The 18,017-nt window shown below is 41.3% G+C and overlaps 1 protein-coding gene and 1 long non-coding RNA gene across 3 annotated transcripts in view; both read right to left on the reverse strand.

The window, feature by feature from the left end:
• Positions 1–1,598: 1,598 nt before the first annotated feature.
• Positions 1,599–2,308, reverse strand: LOC130167340 (uncharacterized). The gene is made up of 3 exons (XR_008827274.1): positions 2,219–2,308; positions 1,994–2,077; positions 1,599–1,873 (listed from the first exon to the last, which is right to left on the reverse strand). It is a non-coding gene; the product is annotated as an uncharacterized LOC130167340 (long non-coding RNA).
• Positions 2,309–4,324: 2,016 nt separating this feature from the next.
• The window catches only part of dscamb (Down syndrome cell adhesion molecule b), a 114,893-nt gene continuing 101,200 nt past the window's right edge, over positions 4,325–18,017 (reverse strand). The window contains exons 25-33 of one of the 2 annotated variants that reach the window (XM_056373371.1): positions 16,952–17,140; positions 16,356–16,646; positions 14,438–14,614; positions 13,894–13,924; positions 13,533–13,648; positions 13,194–13,358; positions 11,142–11,342; positions 10,376–10,678; positions 4,325–5,733 (exon numbers count right to left, since the gene is read on the reverse strand). In XM_056373371.1, the coding sequence (XP_056229346.1) occupies positions 5,177–5,733; positions 10,376–10,678; positions 11,142–11,342; positions 13,194–13,358; positions 13,533–13,648; positions 13,894–13,924; positions 14,438–14,614; positions 16,356–16,646; positions 16,952–17,140 (2,030 nt within the window). In that variant the 3' untranslated portion in view covers positions 4,325–5,176. The remainder of the gene's footprint in view (positions 5,734–10,375; positions 10,679–11,141; positions 11,343–13,193; positions 13,359–13,532; positions 13,649–13,893; positions 13,925–14,437; positions 14,615–16,355; positions 16,647–16,951; positions 17,141–18,017) is intronic. The other variant, XM_056373372.1, reaches the window with a different exon arrangement.

Genomic DNA, 18,017 nt, shown 5'->3' on the forward strand with positions numbered 1-18,017 from the left:
TAATTGAAATATCTCCACTTATTTTGTTGTTTATTATCTGTGTTTTTCTGTACATCAGGATATATGTATCCTACTAGAAAATGCAGTAGCAGACAGGGAACTCAGAGAAATCATTAGTTAAAAATTAAAAGTAATTATTTTATCTTAACTGACTTGGAAGGGAAGCTCTGAGAAAAACAGACATTTTAAGAAGTGCACTACAGCTATGAATTTGTTTTCTGGACCATCACTCTCAAATTAAACTTCTGCAGCATGTATCAACATTTGTAAATACTATGATATAGTCATTAGACATAACTCAAAACCAAGCATAAATCCATGTGGTGCGAACGTGTCTGTTTGCCCTTGCTGACAAAAGAAACTCAAGGGAAACAATTTTCTAGTCAGAAACATCCTGTGCTCTTCAACTCCGATACTGAGGACAAGGACGGGCGAGCTGCCGGATCAATACAGTGATCTGAGATGGAAAGAGAGAGAGAGGGAAGAGAGGGAGGTCAAAACAGGGTAGAGGAGAAAAATAATGGGTCCGAAAGAGAGATAAACATGGTAAAGCTCAATGTCAAGGAAACGAAGGAGAACAGTTCTTGTGAGGCCACAGAGAGGGAAGTCAGGGTGTGACTGATTAGGGGAGTGTAGTGTGAACTCAGGGGGAAAGTCCTTCCGTTTTGTGCTTTCTAAATTGCCCCCCTGTCTCCTGCCAACTCTTCAGGCGCCTCATTATGAAACACAGTTGGGAGGACACTGGTCTATTCCTAACCTGCCTTTGCTAACTGACAGTGCTTGTCATGGCATGGTGTCCTTGGTGCATAGTTAAAACTAAAATCCTAATAAAAAATCTTCACTATCTCAGACAAGGACTACTTCCGGGGGTACTTGTTCCCCAGGGGGCTGCTTCTGGAGCTTGACTGATTTGAAAAAATAGAAATGACCATCTTCTTTAAAAAATATATCCACATATTGAATCCGCTGTAGCACAGAAAACCTAGGAATTTTGGAAAAAGATCATAAAAACCATTTATCAAAGAAGAAAGCAATTAGCTAAAAGTAATAGATAAATGAGGGAATGAATTAACAGTTGAATATTAATTATGTGGGACGAAAGGTTGGATAGCTGAAAGTTAATCTTATTTTAGCTAGATGTTAAACAGATGGAAAACAGAATTTATTAGCGAAAAGGTTTAGTGTACATGCAGGCAGTATGAACTGCCTGCATGTACACTAAACCTATTGGTTAATAGCTGAAATAAGGTTATTTGTCTAAAATTAATGGATAAACAGTTTAAGCTGTTAAAAGTATTGGGTAAATTAAAAAGCTGAAAGTAGCGGATACATGGCTGAAGAAAGTAAAATGGTTGAAATAGTTAGGTAACAATTATGGAAAAATGGATGACACAGACAGAAAGTAACAGATAAATGGTTAAACATCCGGTTTCAGTGGTAGATAGCACTTGTGCAAATATTACCAAGCCAACCTAAACATAACAGTTCAGCTGTATGAGAACTTACTTTAATGATATCCATCAATAGTATTAGAACATCTACCTTAAAATCAACTCAAATTAACACATTTTCAGTGTGATGGGTGGTGTGGCTGAAGGCGTACTTGAGTTCATCTGACAGGGCTTTGGGGGTGCATCAGACAAAGGAGGTTGGGGACCACTTTACAATCTTATTAGACTTGAAAACTCCTCTTCCCCTGAACCACAGTTTCCCTCTCTGGCTGCTGAGCGCTGTGGGAGGTGTGATAATGGCCTGCAGCCAGGAGGCGAGTCTCACACGAACACTCCAGTCCTGCTCCTTCCTAATGTATGAGGGCAGCTGCAGAGTCATAAAGTATGCTCAGTGTGCAGGTGGGCCATCCATCTTGATTATGCTACCACACACACCAGTGAGGGGAGTGTACAGATTTAATAAGAAACTTCAGTTATTGTCATTCAATTATAGTTCACTGACAGTAAAGTTTATCCATTTTCTTGGAATCACTTTTTAGTACCTGCATGAAGTTTTCCCGGTGGATCAGCCGGCTGACATCAGACATGTATTCAATCATTCAGCAGATGATTTCTGGACACGCCATCTATAGAACGGGATAAAACAACAACAACAGATTAGGTTTTTTTTCTTTTTTCTGCTGAGCAACAGAAATACTTAATTATGCATCAGTGGAACTGATTTCCCTGAAGGTTACTATAGTATGTGAGTGTATCTATATACATACGTAACTGTGTGCATGCAATCTTTTCCCTGCCACTGCTGTCTCATCCACATTCTCCAGGGCTGTGGCGATCAGCGTGACAGTGTAAACCTGATCTAGGCCCCAGTGTCAGCGCTGGCATGAATAATTCAACGTGTTCAGGGTGGTGTGCTCCTGCAAATGGCAGACACACACAGGAACAGACTGCTGGGTTGTCCTTGATGTCTCTCTCCAGGTTGTCACAAATAGTTTTGGTGCTGAACCATCCCTTTCCACCTTCTCAGAGACCGAAAGCTTACTCCTCATTAGCAGCAAATGAACTAATTCAGTGACTGAACAGCGCCATCTGTTGATCAGCTACAGCCGCATCAATACAAACTTCTTCTAATGCCTTGTTTGTACCATTTCAAGGTTTTACTAAACTTTTACATGCTTCCTGCTGGTGTGTGGACACAGCCAGGAGAAGTGGAGAAAAATCTTCTCTTTCTAACCCATACACATGAATAATTCTGCTAAGTCAACATGACAGGTTTGTTTTATTGCGGTGCAATTTTTTGTGTATTTGTGCTTGAGCTTTGTTTGTGTAGTACACTGATATGAAAATATTTCCTCTACTTACTGTCAGTCGCTTTACAGTGAAAGGAATAAAAATCTTCAAAATGATCCCTTCAAACAAGTCAACTTTAAAGCTTATTCCCAAATCCAGTTTTGTTTATTTGTTATTTTTAAACAGGCTTTAAAGCCAAGTCTGTTTTTTGTAAATAAAACACTATTGTTAAAATTGTAGCATTACAAGCAAAATCTTTGGGTTGAAAATGTATATCTAAAAGATATATGTAAACAGAAGTAGATTTATTTTATCCCTAAATTACATATATTCTCTCAGTAATTAAGCTTTAATACTTTACAATTTAGAATTATATGTCCACAGAATTGGAAGACTCCTGAGAGACAGACTTTAAACAGAAGGGAAAGGCAGCGAAACTGTGACTTTCAGTCCCTCATCTCCAAAACACTGGAAGCTGAACTTCTCATGATGCAGCTCAATGGCTTCTTTCATTAGACCTTTCCTGCCTGATAAATGCCTTTTGAACTCAGTGCCCCTAGTTTGCAGTGATGAGTCCAAGCCCAAGAATTGTAAATTTATGATTTAAAATCAATGGTGACACTTTCCATATTCCATCAATAGATTTGTCTAAGTAGAATAAGGCCATAAATTTCCCTTTATGACACTTATGATGCTTAATCAATGACTTTTTTCAAGTGCTACATTTAGTTGTGGGACCTCAGGTAATTAATATATTGGATTGCCACTGTTGACCTTTTAGTGGTTTGACCCTTTGACCACACAATCTTCAGGTAAGAGGGTCAACAGTGTCTGACAGGTCACAGTAGGGAGCATTTCTGGGCACAGTGTTAATATGTGAAAATTGATTCACGACTTTAGTGTAGTTGTTCCTCAGGTCAATCAGTGTAGTGAAGATTGTGTGATACAAAAAGTGAAGTGAAGGGGAAACAGTGAGTTTAATGAAAATGTAAAAGAAAATTGATGTACTTTGACCCAAAGTACTGCAAAAATAAAAGGTCTAATCCTCAATTGATGATTAAAGGGATGGAATTCAATCAAAAATATATTCTGCAACACAAAATCTTTATATTTTTAGCCTTTTCTATGCTATTTCCTTGTGAAATATTAGAGGTGAGACCTCTAAAAATTATTTCTCACACCTGACATACACCCCATTAAACCAGTGATATTGGGTAAAAGCTTTGTTTTCAGGGGACACAAGCCAAAAATGTTGGGAACCACAGACCTTACATTAAAATCAGGTACTTTAAACATAATTTGATGCTAACCAGAAGCCAGTTTTTAGCAAGAGCTTTGGGGGCGACTTCTATAGAACTGTGAATAATCAGTTTTAGATTTGAGGACGGTCCATTTCAAATCTTACCGACCACAGCTACTGTCTTTCTCTGTAAATGACGGGTCTGAACAGAAAGTATAAGATGGATGTAGGTTAAAAAAACAGCACAAAGTAGAGGACAAAAGAAAGGATGGAGAAGGAAGAGAGAAACAGACAAGAACAAAGAGGGACGTTCATCTTGACACATATGAATCAAAGTCAGATGTGTGCAAACATGACTAAGGACTTTATTAACCAAATCATTTTCCCCGTAATATCCACAAATAAAAGTGATCTCTTTATATATATTCACATTGTATAATTTCATAGTGTGACAAAAAATTCTCTTTTTTTTTTGGATTTCCAGCCATTCCTATTAATTGTCATTTGATCAGTCGCCATGCAGTCATCAGAAAGGTTGAAAAACATTACGATTGGTCAGCATTGGCGGCCGTGTCTGGCATCACTCTTCTTCTCCTCTATTGGCTCTTCATAGTGCTAAAAACCCCCTTGGTTACCCAATCACAGATTTCATCACACTGCGACAATAAAATAAAAATAAATTAAGAAAGCAATGTTTTTCTGCAGAGTGCTCCAGAGTCCTCCTCCCTTTCCCTTCTTGTTTTTTTTTTTTTTTAGATATTTTCTGTTTTTATATAATAATAATAGTAATAATAATAATGACTATAATTGTCCTTGATATAAATTCAATAGTATTTTTTCTCTTTCTCAAATTTTAAATAAATCATTTTGGCAATCCTCATATGTTGTCACTTCAGAATAAAAGAATACTCAAGTAGAAAATAAAAACTGTGAGAGAAAATTCATCAGAAGAGGAGCGAGGTGTGAGAGAATGAAAAGTGTGAAAGCAACAGAGAAGAGCGACAGAGGAAAGAAAGAAAAGAGTGAAAGAAAGAAAGACAGACTCAAAGAAAAGCATCCACTTCAGACGCATGTCAGAAACGGCTCTATATACAACAATTTCTGTTGTGGAAAACTGTCCATCCTGTGCCTGTCGTCTGTCTCTTGTCCTTCTTCCTCCAGTGTGTCTGCAGTAGTCCTGTTGTGTGTCCCAGTGTTATACCAGAGTGTAAGACTTGGCATAGGGGTTGTTGCTCTGTTTCAGGTGTCCTCTGGAGTCCAGCAGTGACTCCTGAGAAGTGCTGAGCTTGGCAGCCTGTGCTTGGGCAAGGTCTCCTGAGGAGGGGACCTCTGCCCGGACCTCACCCCGGGCCTCTCCCCTCTCCCGGACATCCCTGTGGGGGAGGGTGGAGGCAGTTCCTGGTTGCCACTGCTGCACCTCCCTAGGCGAGGGCACTTCCATGGGGGTGGGCTCCATGGGAGGTGGCCTCTTCAGGGTACGGCTTCTCTGGGGTTCCAGGCAGGTTTGGCCCATGGCTCCTCCTCCTCCTCCTCCTCCTGCTCCCCTTGTTTCCCCTGTAGCACCAGCACCAGCACCAACTCCGCTTGCTCCTGCTCCTCCTCCTCCTACTCCTCCACCACCACCTCCTCCCCCTCCACTGCTGCTGCTGCCACTGCTGCTGCTGACTCCTCCACCTCGGGCTGCCAGTGGCACACCACGGTTCAACAGGAAGTCCATACGGAGGTAAGGCGGCAAATGGACCAGCTCTCCCCCTGGGAGGGAAGACACAGGAGAGAAGCAGGTGACAATTAAGGTTTAGTTGAATTACATTGTATCTCCATACATGTTGTTGGAAAGACACTCAAATGCCCTGTGAAGCTGAGAGGAATAGGTCATCGTTTTCTTTGGGTTCATCACTATACGTGTCTCCGTTAACATTAAACATAGTCATTTGATCCATTGTTGATATAAAAAATATTGATTAGTGCAGCTTTAATTTATGGTCAGCTGCATTTTAAGAGTGCATTATTTCTTAAAAACAAGGACTAATGCTGTGGCTTTCCCGTCTGAATGAAAATTGTTAGTTCACAGTGACATTTGAAGAATTATCTGAAGATATACAGTATATTATCTGAAATCCTGTAAAATAATAACATTTACAATAAATAACACACAAACAACATATACTTTGACTGTAAAACATATCTTGCATGACAAGACATTGAAAATAATGCAAATGGGTTCAAATGATGATGATATTCACTATATAGTCTCCAACCTGTCCCCGGGGACAGTGTAGCAGTTCCCTGGGATCGCCACTGTACATGCTCTCAAGAGGTCAAAGTTCTGACTTGTCTCCACAGACTCCATCATTCCTCCTCCTCTGTTTAAATTAACTGCATAGAGAGCTAAAAATCCATATTTAACTCACATTTGCATTGCTGCATTTGCTCACCTCAGGCCCTTCTGGGATTATGACTAACATAACTATTATTTTATGTAATACCAATCTTCTCCAAGTGTGAATCTATTTGAATTAATAGCTGCTGCTGGGAAAAAATGTGCAGAACATAATGTAATAGGAAGCTGAATATTATAATGTTATCTTTGCTATCATTGTCAGGGCCTGATGCAATGATTTGATTTACTTTTTCTTACTGGGATGAAGCTGAATGATGGACAATGTCTTCACTACACCAGCCCGTTCTGAATAAACTACATAAATTAGTTCTTGCATTTGGCAATTCTTAAACCCTCTCTCTAAACTCTGAGAAGAAGAGGTGAAAACAGCACAGCGGTTAATACTTTAACTGAGTGATAAACCAGGATTAAAAGCTGCCTCTTCAATCTTTTAGTAATTGTCTGAGGTGTTAGATAAGAGGGAGAGACTCGGGTTGCCAGATCCAGTAGGCTGCACTGGAGTCTGTATTGTTTAGTGAATGCTGAACATTCATCGTCACATTCATCTCTCAGAGGGCCAGAGATCAACAGTCGTTTACAGGTGTACGATTCATTGCTGAAATCACCTTTCAACACATGTTCTCTCCCCCACACGTGCCGACACACTCACATGTACACAGCCAACACGTGCACAAGTATATACTGTATGTAGACACACACACACACACACACACACACACACACACTTACTTTCACAAACAGCCACTCAGAGTTAATGTCAGTAAAGACAAGGCTGTTTCTGCAGATTCTGTCCACTGTGTGACCTTACAGAATGGATTTCTGGGTTCATGGGGAGAATGAATAATTTACTGTGTTTTATAATAAGCCCTATTAGTGCCAGCAAAGATGATGAATGGCTAGGAGTGTTAATTGAATTAAATATAGATTTAAGTGGTTCTGTGGGAGCTCATTAGAAATGTAGTTTGAAAATTCATCAGCCTGTAAATTGCAAATCGTACAGTAATGGGACCAGAATACAACAGCAACTCTGCCAAGCCATTAATCTGTGTAACTGTCTGTTGCATCTTCAACACAGTCCACACTGTTGTGAACAGTGATGTTTTAATATTTTCGGATTGCATATTGTGTATGTCACTCAGACACACACACACACACACACACACACACACACACATACACACACACACACACACACACACACACACACACACACACACACACACACACACACACACACACACACACACACACACACACACACACACACACACACACACAACCTATTTATTTACAGGCCTTTTATAAGCCAACTGCTGCCTGTAGCTCTGTAATTACCAGCACCAATGTAAAGGTTTACATGTTAATATGTGCTGAGGAACACACTGCAATGGGAGATGGGGCCCAATAGATTTGCTTTTATAGGGCACCTAAGAAGAAAAGCCCAAATAAATAAAGTGTTACTCTCTAAACAGCTCTGTTAGGTGAGGCAGGTCACATGAAATGATATGAGAGGGTGAAAGGAGAGAGAGAGAGATGAGTGAGAAGCTGTCCGTCCGCCTTCAACCTTTGCGATGGGCCGGTGAGGTCAGCTCAGGTCAGTCAGATGTAATAGAGACAGAGATGGGGTTGAAGCTGGGTCATTCACCAGCTGTCAGTCAAAGTGGCCCCTGCACTGGGTCTGAGTTTCAACGGACTGATACTGTAATACGCTCTACTTAGAATTTACAAGTTTGGAGAGAAGTTTATTACTAAATATTACAAAGGTGAAAAGCAATTTATTGATCAATAGTCATAACTCTGTTGTGGCACTGTACGGAAAACACAGAGGGTACTCCCATTGTCCACATATTTTTTTAACTTTTGGTCTGGGAATGCTGCCAGATATTTTCTTCAGGACTTGGTTGGACTCCAAATTCATGCTAATGTTGTAAACAGGCAACTGTATGATGACACATAAAAACTTCATAAGGTGATATGTCAGTGTTGTGTTAACAATGCCGTTAATGCTGCTTTAATGCTACATACTGTGACAGTGCCCTGACCTGGTCCACCTCACTGATGCTCTTGTGAATGGAGGTGAATCCCTGCAGCTTGCTTCCAATGCCTTTGGGAAGCTTTCCTATGTGGCACACCAATGTCCATGGTTTTGAAATGAGTTGTTCAACCATCACATAAGGGTGTAATATTTATGTTTCCTCATACTTTTGGCCATGTAGTCTGTAGTGTATAGAGTGTAACAGTCAACCTTTTCATATGTGGAAACAAAGTCTGATAATAAGGATGAATATTGGTTAGAGCAGCAATTTATAACAGCTTATTATCCTTTAAGCCCTTAAGATCCTGTGATTTAAATAAATCCAGCTGTTCCTCGTTGTGTCTGAGTACTTACTAATTGCAAGACTTGCTGCAGGTTTGTGTAACTGTATGCCTCTCAGAAAGCCTTGTGCTTATCATTTCACAGTCCATTGACTGTAGAGTCAGCTGAAATATACAACGTTTGACACAAAAAAAAGCTGAAAACGCTAATACTCTAATGAAAATATATCATACACTTGACTTGGTCTCAGTCAATGATGATATAAGAAATGTACTTCCAATTTTCTTGCTTAAACCACACTTTTTATGTGAGCACGTAATATTTGTTTTGCACAATGTCAAAACACAACTCTTTACAAATAGTCAACAACCTACCAGGAAACTGTAGAGGCAATGCAATTGTAACAGACACCATACCAGTCTCACACTCAGTAATGCCTGAAAGGCTAAGAGGCTGGTATTACACTGAACCGTCTCCACTGTGGCAGTAAAGTGTTGTTTTGTACTGAGTGACAATAGCTTCAGGTTGGGTTTACAGATAGCCTTTAGTTGCCCTCTCTCCTTGGTGAACTGGTGATATAAGTCTGCTGTCCTGTGCACAAACGTTCAAAACGTAATGAGGCCCGAAACTTAAGAAGCCGATCTGATTTCCTCAACTGCTGTCTGGTCAAATGGAGGATCCTGGGACAGCGTGCGTGCGTGCACGTGCACACACGCACACGCACACACACACACACACACACACACACACACACACAGACCTACATTTCTGGTGCTAGGACAGGACACCTCCAACAACGCTCATTATCAGTGGCCCCAGACACAGTATTACATGGCAGGAGATGGGGTGATGGGTGTGGTGTGTACATGTGTCAGGGAGAAGGGTGTCTTTTTAAATGAGTGTGCTTCTGCGTGTGGTCAGCAGAAAGTCGGCATGCTCTGTCAGGCCTCGTAATTGATCTGCGGGGCTGCTCGGCGGAGCAAAGGGTCAAGTAAGGTAAGACTACAACCTGAGAGGAGAGAGCACAGCACAGCAAGTTTCCTCAAACTGCAGATGTAATCTATGAGCCTCCATGTAGTGTGTAAAAAATGACATAACTTACCAGCGAAAAAGTTTTCTGTATTCTTACAATAAAAGGCGTCCCTGTGGTCGTATTAGAGAAACTGCATCTCTTAATCCTTGTTCCTGATGTGTGAGGGGCTTGTTTAGTGTGTTAAGGCTCTAAAGGTTGGAGAAAAACTTGGAGCAAGTCCCACTGAAGGCCGATAAAAAAAGCTGTAAACACTTCTACAGAGTCTAATGTACTATATAATGATCTAATGAGACTATACTGCGTGTAGCAGCAGTCTGAAGGTTATCAGGAGGCACCCCAGGCCTGAAAGATGATCAAAGTTGAACTTGACCAACCATCAACAATGTCATTTTTGGGAGTTAATTGAGGGGCTTTTACAGACAACAAACTGATAAAAAGTGACACCATCTAGTTTCATACAAACTGAGTGACATATTGAAAAAAAGAAAACAAATGATGAAATGATGTTGACCCTAAACTAGAAGCTACAGAAGATTTAGTTTTGTGATGGGAAGTTAGGGATGAGGTCTTGAATGTTTGCAGGTAAAACACAAGATTGAATGTGTTGTGCATATAATTTGTGTAGTAAACTGCACTTTCTCACCAGGTCTGTGTGCCTTGGGCACGGCCATGTTCATGACCCGGCTGACATCCTGAGGTTTGGGCGGTGAAGCGGTAAAGCGGCAGATGCCCGACTCAGACGGCGTGCTGGAAGTCAGGCTGTCGGTGTAGTCGTTGGTCCCTGCTGTCATCTGCTCGGATGAGGTGTCAGAGATGAAGCACTCAGTGATGGTGAACTTGGCGTGGCGGAGCTGCTCTTCCATCTTTGCGTGCTCATAGGCTCTGGCCAGCTCCTCGTAGGTGGAGGACGCACTCTCTGTTGATACCATGCTGCTCCGTGCCCGATCTGATGATTACAAGTTACACAGTGTGAGAAATAGGTTTTATTGTTGTTGTGGAAATACTGCATAAAGTGCAGCACTAGACGTTTTGAAGTGCCGGAAAAATTTGGTTTTATTTACTATGTAGTGTTGTTCAGTAGTTTTTCGGGGTGTTTTCATTTTATTTAATACAGTACAGTGATCGATATGGTGCAGGTTTAAGTTGGATTCACATCCTGGAAGCTTCAGCCAAGGTTACGCCCCAAAGTTGCACTTTCAAATTAAAAAACTTCAGCCAAAAATGTGTTGGACTGTATAAAATCCAATTCGCAAGTCATGTAGCCTTCACACTTGACAATCTCACAAAGGCGACATGATTTCTGTCACATTCCTCCCCAACAACTTTCTAAACTAATTTAAAAAGAGGCTGTGAGTCCATGTTGTTGCTGGTTAGGTGTGATGCTCACCCTCCTCCCCGCTCTACTCTACCTGTATCCTGTGAGGGGCTGACGCTGTAGCTGTCGCTCTCCTTGTCCACAGATCCAGTGGCGCGTGGTGTGGGGAGTCTCCAGTCAGTGGTCAGGGTGTGTGACGAGCTGGTGGGGTGTGGCCGGTTCAGGGTCCACTGGCTGGCGTAGCGGCTCCGTGCTGCGGCAGGACCAGCTTTGGCAGTGCGTCTGGCAGTGGGATCTAGTGAGGAGAGAGGGGGTAAGTTGTTTGTGAAGAGAGGAAATAAACAGAACATCTATTTTTGCTTCATCAGTTTGAGTCAAAACCATGCGACACAACATTAAAAAGCACTTGATAAATTTTTACATTTGTAAAATTCAGATAGATCTAAATATTTAGATCTGAACTCATTCAAGTCGGAGAGCTTCTATTCTGTGAATAAATAAACATTATTAGCTTGAATAAAACAATAAATCTGTATTTCATTCACAAGCATACATCAGTGTTTAATGAAGGCGTCAATGTGTACATGGAATTGGATAACATAATATAAATTGCATTCTTTCAAATTTGTCTGTTATGAGAACTGTGTAAGTCTCTCTCGAGAATATATCACTTCCAAATTACTCTGTCATAATTCAATGTCAACATTGTACAGAATAGAAAATGAAGTCTTTAGTGATGGCATCAAACAAACAAACAAATTCGAACCCACAGGGACAACTTTGCCTCCAGCAACTGTGATCTAATTTTTTGATAGACACGGACCAATTTAGGAACTTCCTCATTCTCTGGTTTAAGTTAACTGTTGACTTTATTTTGGATCATCCATACACAGTGAGAAAAAGATGGCACTGCTAACAGCTGTTGATTTGGCTCATCAATGACCCAAAACTACATGATCTGTAGGAGAAGAAAGGGACAAAGTCTGTGATTCCAGCTGTGTTGTGGTACAACTCTCCTACTTTTACCCTCTCTGTGAACACTGAACATTATCATCTTGCCGCTCTATGCAGTAACATTATCATCAATCTCAAACTCCAACTGTCTCTACACAGACATATAAATGGTATCATATTCAGCCTGACCCAGACAGGCTGCTGCTGTATGCACCGCTGGGCCAAATCAGAACGAGACCCTTTAGAAACAGCCTGGATTAGATCTGTACAGAGAAGAATAGTGCTGGTAATTGTAGTAGGTCAGACAGTAATTCCATCAGCAGGGATGGAGGGATGAAATGATGGAGGTGTTTGGCCAACAGCAGGGAGAAAAAAAAGGGCTGAGTCAGCAAATCGAGTCCATGCCCCACTGGCCAGGTTAAATGAACCAATCACATGACTGCCTGCTTGTGTGTAAATGCATGCCTGTGTGTGTGTGTGTGTGATTGTGATGTGTAGTGAGGCGTGTGTCTGTGTTTGTGTATGCAAAGTGTGTTAGGACTAGTGTGTGATTGTTCTGTGCATTTCATGATCCTGTATATATTATATTATATTAGACTGTGCTGTGTGTCTGTGGCACATATACCCCGACCTGTTATCCAATATTTACACAAAAATCAGCCTGCACAAAAAGGATTTCAGTGATTTTCACAAATCTGAGTGTACAGTACGTGTCCAAGTCGGCATGTGTGCACTAAGGCCCAACTGGCCAGTTGGAGCAGGGCAATCAGGTGAGGACATGTCAAGAAGAGGCAGGGAGATCACTACTCTTCATCAGTTCTGCTTCAGTGGAGCCAGAAGCCCAGAGGTTGCTCCGCAGTGCAGCTGCTGGGTCTTTGTAATCTCACTTCTGGAAGGCGGCTCACATACTGTGTGATGGCAGTCTATGGTTAAGCTAAGACAAGGTGGAAAGGCCATTTGCCTTGCATGTAATTCAGATAAATGTCCAATGGAATGCTATTACTATACTATTTTATGGTGGATGACAGTCATCCATGAGAATATAACTACGCAGACTCATGCAAGATTCATGACTGCAGAGTAACTGAACAAAAACAAAACACGGGTTCAACAGTATGGTATTATTAGTAACATCGAACTAGCAGTATGTTAGCAATATTAGTAGTGAAGGAAATAAATGTTGAGCACTGACGGTGGTGGGACTCACTGGTTCCAGGCCTGGCATCGGACACGTCCACCAGTGGCCCAGTGGCCTGGGACAGAGACTGGTAGTGGACTGTGTGGGTCACTGTGGAGGATTTTTGCTTATTTGTCTCCCCAAAGTCATTGTCTGTCAACAGCACGGTGGACCTGTCATCTGTGAGACAGAAAAGTAGGAAAGCAGAAAGAAGCAGGAAAACGTAAGTCAGGAAAAGATGGAAGGGAAGAAACAACAAAAGAAACTAGATTGAAAAAAAAACAATTATTTCAGCCATAAGCACTAATGCATATGGTGAACAATAAGCACAAGAACTCATTTTGAGTATCTCACCGATTGTCTCCATGGTGTCCCTCTCCTCGATGAGTAGCTGGGCTCTGGGGATGTCGATGTGCATTCTCAACGTCTGCTGCTGCTTGTTCACTGTGTCTGGCGTCCGTGTGTTCTTACTGAGGGGATTAATGAGAAAAATTCATTACTTTTCAGCTGCGTGATTTTGCATTGTGTCGCAGAAATGCTAATTCAATTCCATTTAAGTTGATAAGGAGCTGTAAGTAGGCAAGAGGGACAGCATATCCTGTGTGCAATATATTTGATTTTTACTGATAGGTGCTGTAACTCTGGGCTACATTGTGATTTATGTGCGCTGCTTAAAGGAAAGCAGCAAGCATAAATTAAAATTAAGCATACATACCTCATCAGCATTTCTGCCAGGCTTTTGGCATCTGTGAAGTCAGCAAAGATGTAGTTAATACCATAATAGTACTGTCCTGGTTCATAAGTTGCAGCAGTGGAACTACAGTACAATCACTGACAACTCCGCTTAGAAAAAGGCAGTGAAAGCATGTTGAGTGTTAGAAATGTGAACTTGGAGGTGTTTGACCCAAGGACACAAACTGAAGTTTCTTAAATTCAAAAGCAACGTTTAACCTCAGATTTGGTTTTTATCATAGTTAAACATGAACATCAAAAGATTTAAATTACATGACACACTCACTGTATTGCTTTTCTTTTGCATGTGTGCATGTGGGTGTGTTGGGAGGCATGTTTGCACACTAGGCTTATAGACTGAATGTGTGTAGGTGTGTTACAATGTGTGCATACAGTATGTATTCATCCTTAATAATATGTACAAAATACATGAAAACCAGATATGGCTGAACCTCTGGATCATTTTTTTAATCAGATGAAGTTAGTTTGGTCTTCAATAGACCCAGTATGTACAAAATAAAACTCACCTCTGAGTCTCTTGAGCCTCTGCTCCCTCCGTCTCCTCTTTAGCACCATAAGCATAATAAAGACCAATACGGCTACCACGAGAATAGAGGTGATGGTCACCACCATCTTCAGACCTCCACTGCCTGACATGTTGTCTGATATGGGGTCTCCTGTTTTCAGCAGAGGAGGGATGGTACCTTGAAGGGAATAAACACATTCAGACATTTGCTGTATGACGAATGAATGATCAGACACCAAGGAGCCTCATCTGAATATTCATCTGAAGTGTTGCTACTTGACTCTCCCTTTAGTCTTTGTCTAATTGCTAGATGAGGTATGACATCTTCTTTTCTTTGTAATGTTTATGTGAAACATTTGTTCAGAGCCACACTACACTACTCATTTTTCAAATAATACTGTGCCACACCATGTTGAAAAACAAGGTTTTCTTCAAGTAAAGGGTGGAAGAAAAATATTTTTTATGCAAGACGGTCAAAGATTATGGGGATGGAAAATGTTTAGCAGTTAAACTTTGAATACATATATTTTCTGCATGCATGCTTTTTATGTGCAGACTTCTCTGCAATTCTTGTAAACTGAAAACATTTCCAGTTGATTCTAACTATTTCAAGAGCAATTCTGACGGTTGAGAACACATTAGAGAGAGCAGGCAGGAGTTTAGGTCCTTTATTACATATATACAGTTTATGTGTGTGTGTGTGTGTGTGTGTGTGTGTGTGTGTGTGTGTGAACAGGGTCACAGCAGTCCTGAGTACACACTGGGTGCATCGCAGAGGGGGCCAACACATGCCACATAGACAGATAAACACACAAACCCAACTCTGCTTTGTGGATTATAATGTTGTCAAGAGGAATAGATTCTGTAACTGCTTTGAAATTTGGGGAAGTTCCCTGATGCCTGCCCTTTCCTTAAATTCACCGTTAAATATGTTTTTCTCCTTGGTCAGATTAGAAAAAGCCTGTAGATGATCGAGGTTGGGGCACCAGGTTTGTTGGAGACTGAATATTTGCTGTTAGTCTCCTGGGCTACCGCTCTGCAGCTGAGCTGAGCTATAGAACCACTGTCAAACTGACAATAGCATAGCACGCACAAACACACACACACACACACACACACACACACACACACACACACACACGCACACACACACACGCACACACACACACACACGCACACGCACATGCAAAAGCACATCCACTCACATAACACCCTGACAGGCAGCTTACACGTCTCAGCAAAACCCCTTCAAAGAAAATTAATGAATAGTCTGGAGTGCACCACAGAGCTCTCACCACGTCCTATCCTTCTTTAGAGCTTATACATTTCCTTTGTGTATGACTGACACGAGCTGTAGCCTGTGGCAGATAAAGCTACAACACGGCCTGTGGAGAATCTGAAGACCGTCCCAGTTTTCATACTCAACTCAGGATACCTGTCAATTTGTTCAAAGGCTGACAAAAAGGCTGGCAAAACAGTATGATTCACAAATTATCTTAAAGCACATACTGTACTGTAGGCAGAAATGTGGAATGGTGTTTGATGCTGAAACACTGTAGTACCAAACAGTTGCAGTAGAGGGTGCAAAATTATTATACTTTTGATGTAATGATGCTATTCTTAATAGCAACAGGGAAATTTCTTTTACTAAGATCTGATATCAAAGAACATAAAAAGAAGAAGAAACAAGGCTGGCCTCCAAACCCTTGTCACTGGTCTTTACACTTATGTCCTATTCCATGTTATGTTATCTGTAAATTAAATACACTGACATGTTTGGCTACATTTTCAGTTTGGAGGTTTGTCTTATTACATAATCAATGTCAGTATTACTCACTACTGATTTTGCTATTCTATCCTGATCCCTTGATCCTCGATATCTTTGCAACTCTGAGGCAAACTGTTTAATCCAAACTCACTTCCGTCAGCATTGAGAGTAGCAAAGGTGATCCTCTTTTCTGCTGAGCCAGCGCTGTTGGTGACCTTCATCTGCAGTTCGTACCAGGTCGCCTCCTGCAAGTCGTACAGGATGTAGCTCTTGGTCAGCGATGTGCGCTGGGCTGTGGTCCAGGTGGCCGAGTCCACTGCTCTGTACTCCAGTATGAAGGAGGTGATTGGACAGCCGCCGTTGTTCCAGCCAACCAGGTTGAGCCTGGCTCTTGTGGAGTTGATGCTGGTGAAGAGTTCATGTTCTTTGGCAAACTGGGGTTCTGAGGAGAAGGTAGACAGAGGAATAAAGCTAGAAACTCAGCGAAATGTCACAGTTTTGGCACAAACTTTCAAAGTCAGCCAACATGATCATCTTTACAGTTCAACGCAAGTAAAATGATTGTGAATTGAAATTTGACCCAAATTTTTTCTATATTTTGAGTGTTTTAGAGTTTCGGGGGTATGAGTTTTTTGGATCAATGGAAATTAAATTGTGTAAAAAAAAACTGTAATATAGGTATGGGAACATGACTTTATTGTAAGACTCAGAACTCACAATGTAGTTCTTTAATGTGACACTCCTTACCTTTCCCATGGGTCTTAGCTTCAATTATCTCACTGATGCGCCCTGGCCCCACTGCATTCTGGGCCGTCAGAGTGAATTTGTACCAGGTACCGCACTTCAGGTTCTCCAGACGGTATGAACGCTCACTAGGGCTGATAGGGAAACTGCCCCACTGCTCACTGTTGTCTTCTGAGTACTGCAGGATGTAACCTGGGAGGAGAAGAGTGAGGAAGGAGAGAAGAATTGATTCTGACGTCTAAATAAAGCAAAGTGGTAATTATGAGGGGAATTTATTTAATCTGACTTGGAGCTGAATAATAGGAAAGCACAACATAGACTTCTCTCATCACCTTAACTGCATTAATCAAGGTAATGATGCCTAAATGTTTATTGAACAATTTGGTTTATGCTTGCACAAGCCTTTCATAAAACTTTAGCTGAACAGTAGATATCTATCACATGGAAATCTTTCAAAATCTTTTACAGCTGCTAACAGGATTACAGTCTTTAGTTTTAATTAGTAAGTAAGCAACACTTTGAAAGTTGGTGGTACTAAATGAAAAGCCAGAGATGATTAACATCATTAACATCATTAAGGTTCATCCTCTGGGCACCATGAGTGTTTGTGCTGAATTTCATGGCAGTTAATCCGATAGTTATCCGGACAAAAGTGTTGGGGTGACAGTCTGAGGACGGACACACAGACCGACCAACATTGCCATTCCCAAAGCACGCCGCAAGCCTGGCTAAAAATATACAACTGTGAGCTGAGGTGTCTGTGCATTTTGGTGATGGATGACTCTGTGAGCAGGAGAGCAAAACAAATATCACAGAGAAGCTATCATGGACAGCTTTTATAGTGACTACAACTCTGAAGACAGGAGCTCCATGATTAGAAGCAATGATAAATCACCACAAATAGTCTCACTGTGATTGTGCTTTCTTTAAGATGGAGCGCTTTAATCTTCCACTTAAACAGACCTAATCTTCCCTGCTGCTTTTTAATCTACCCTTCAGGACTCGGGTATTCAGCCTTACCAGCAGATAATGAGAAACAGGAACAAGAACAGGGATGTTGGACCAGAGT

The sequence above is a fragment of the Seriola aureovittata genome, chromosome 4, assembly GCF_021018895.1.
Source record: "Seriola aureovittata isolate HTS-2021-v1 ecotype China chromosome 4, ASM2101889v1, whole genome shotgun sequence".
Taxonomy (NCBI): Eukaryota; Metazoa; Chordata; class Actinopteri; order Carangiformes; family Carangidae; genus Seriola; species Seriola aureovittata.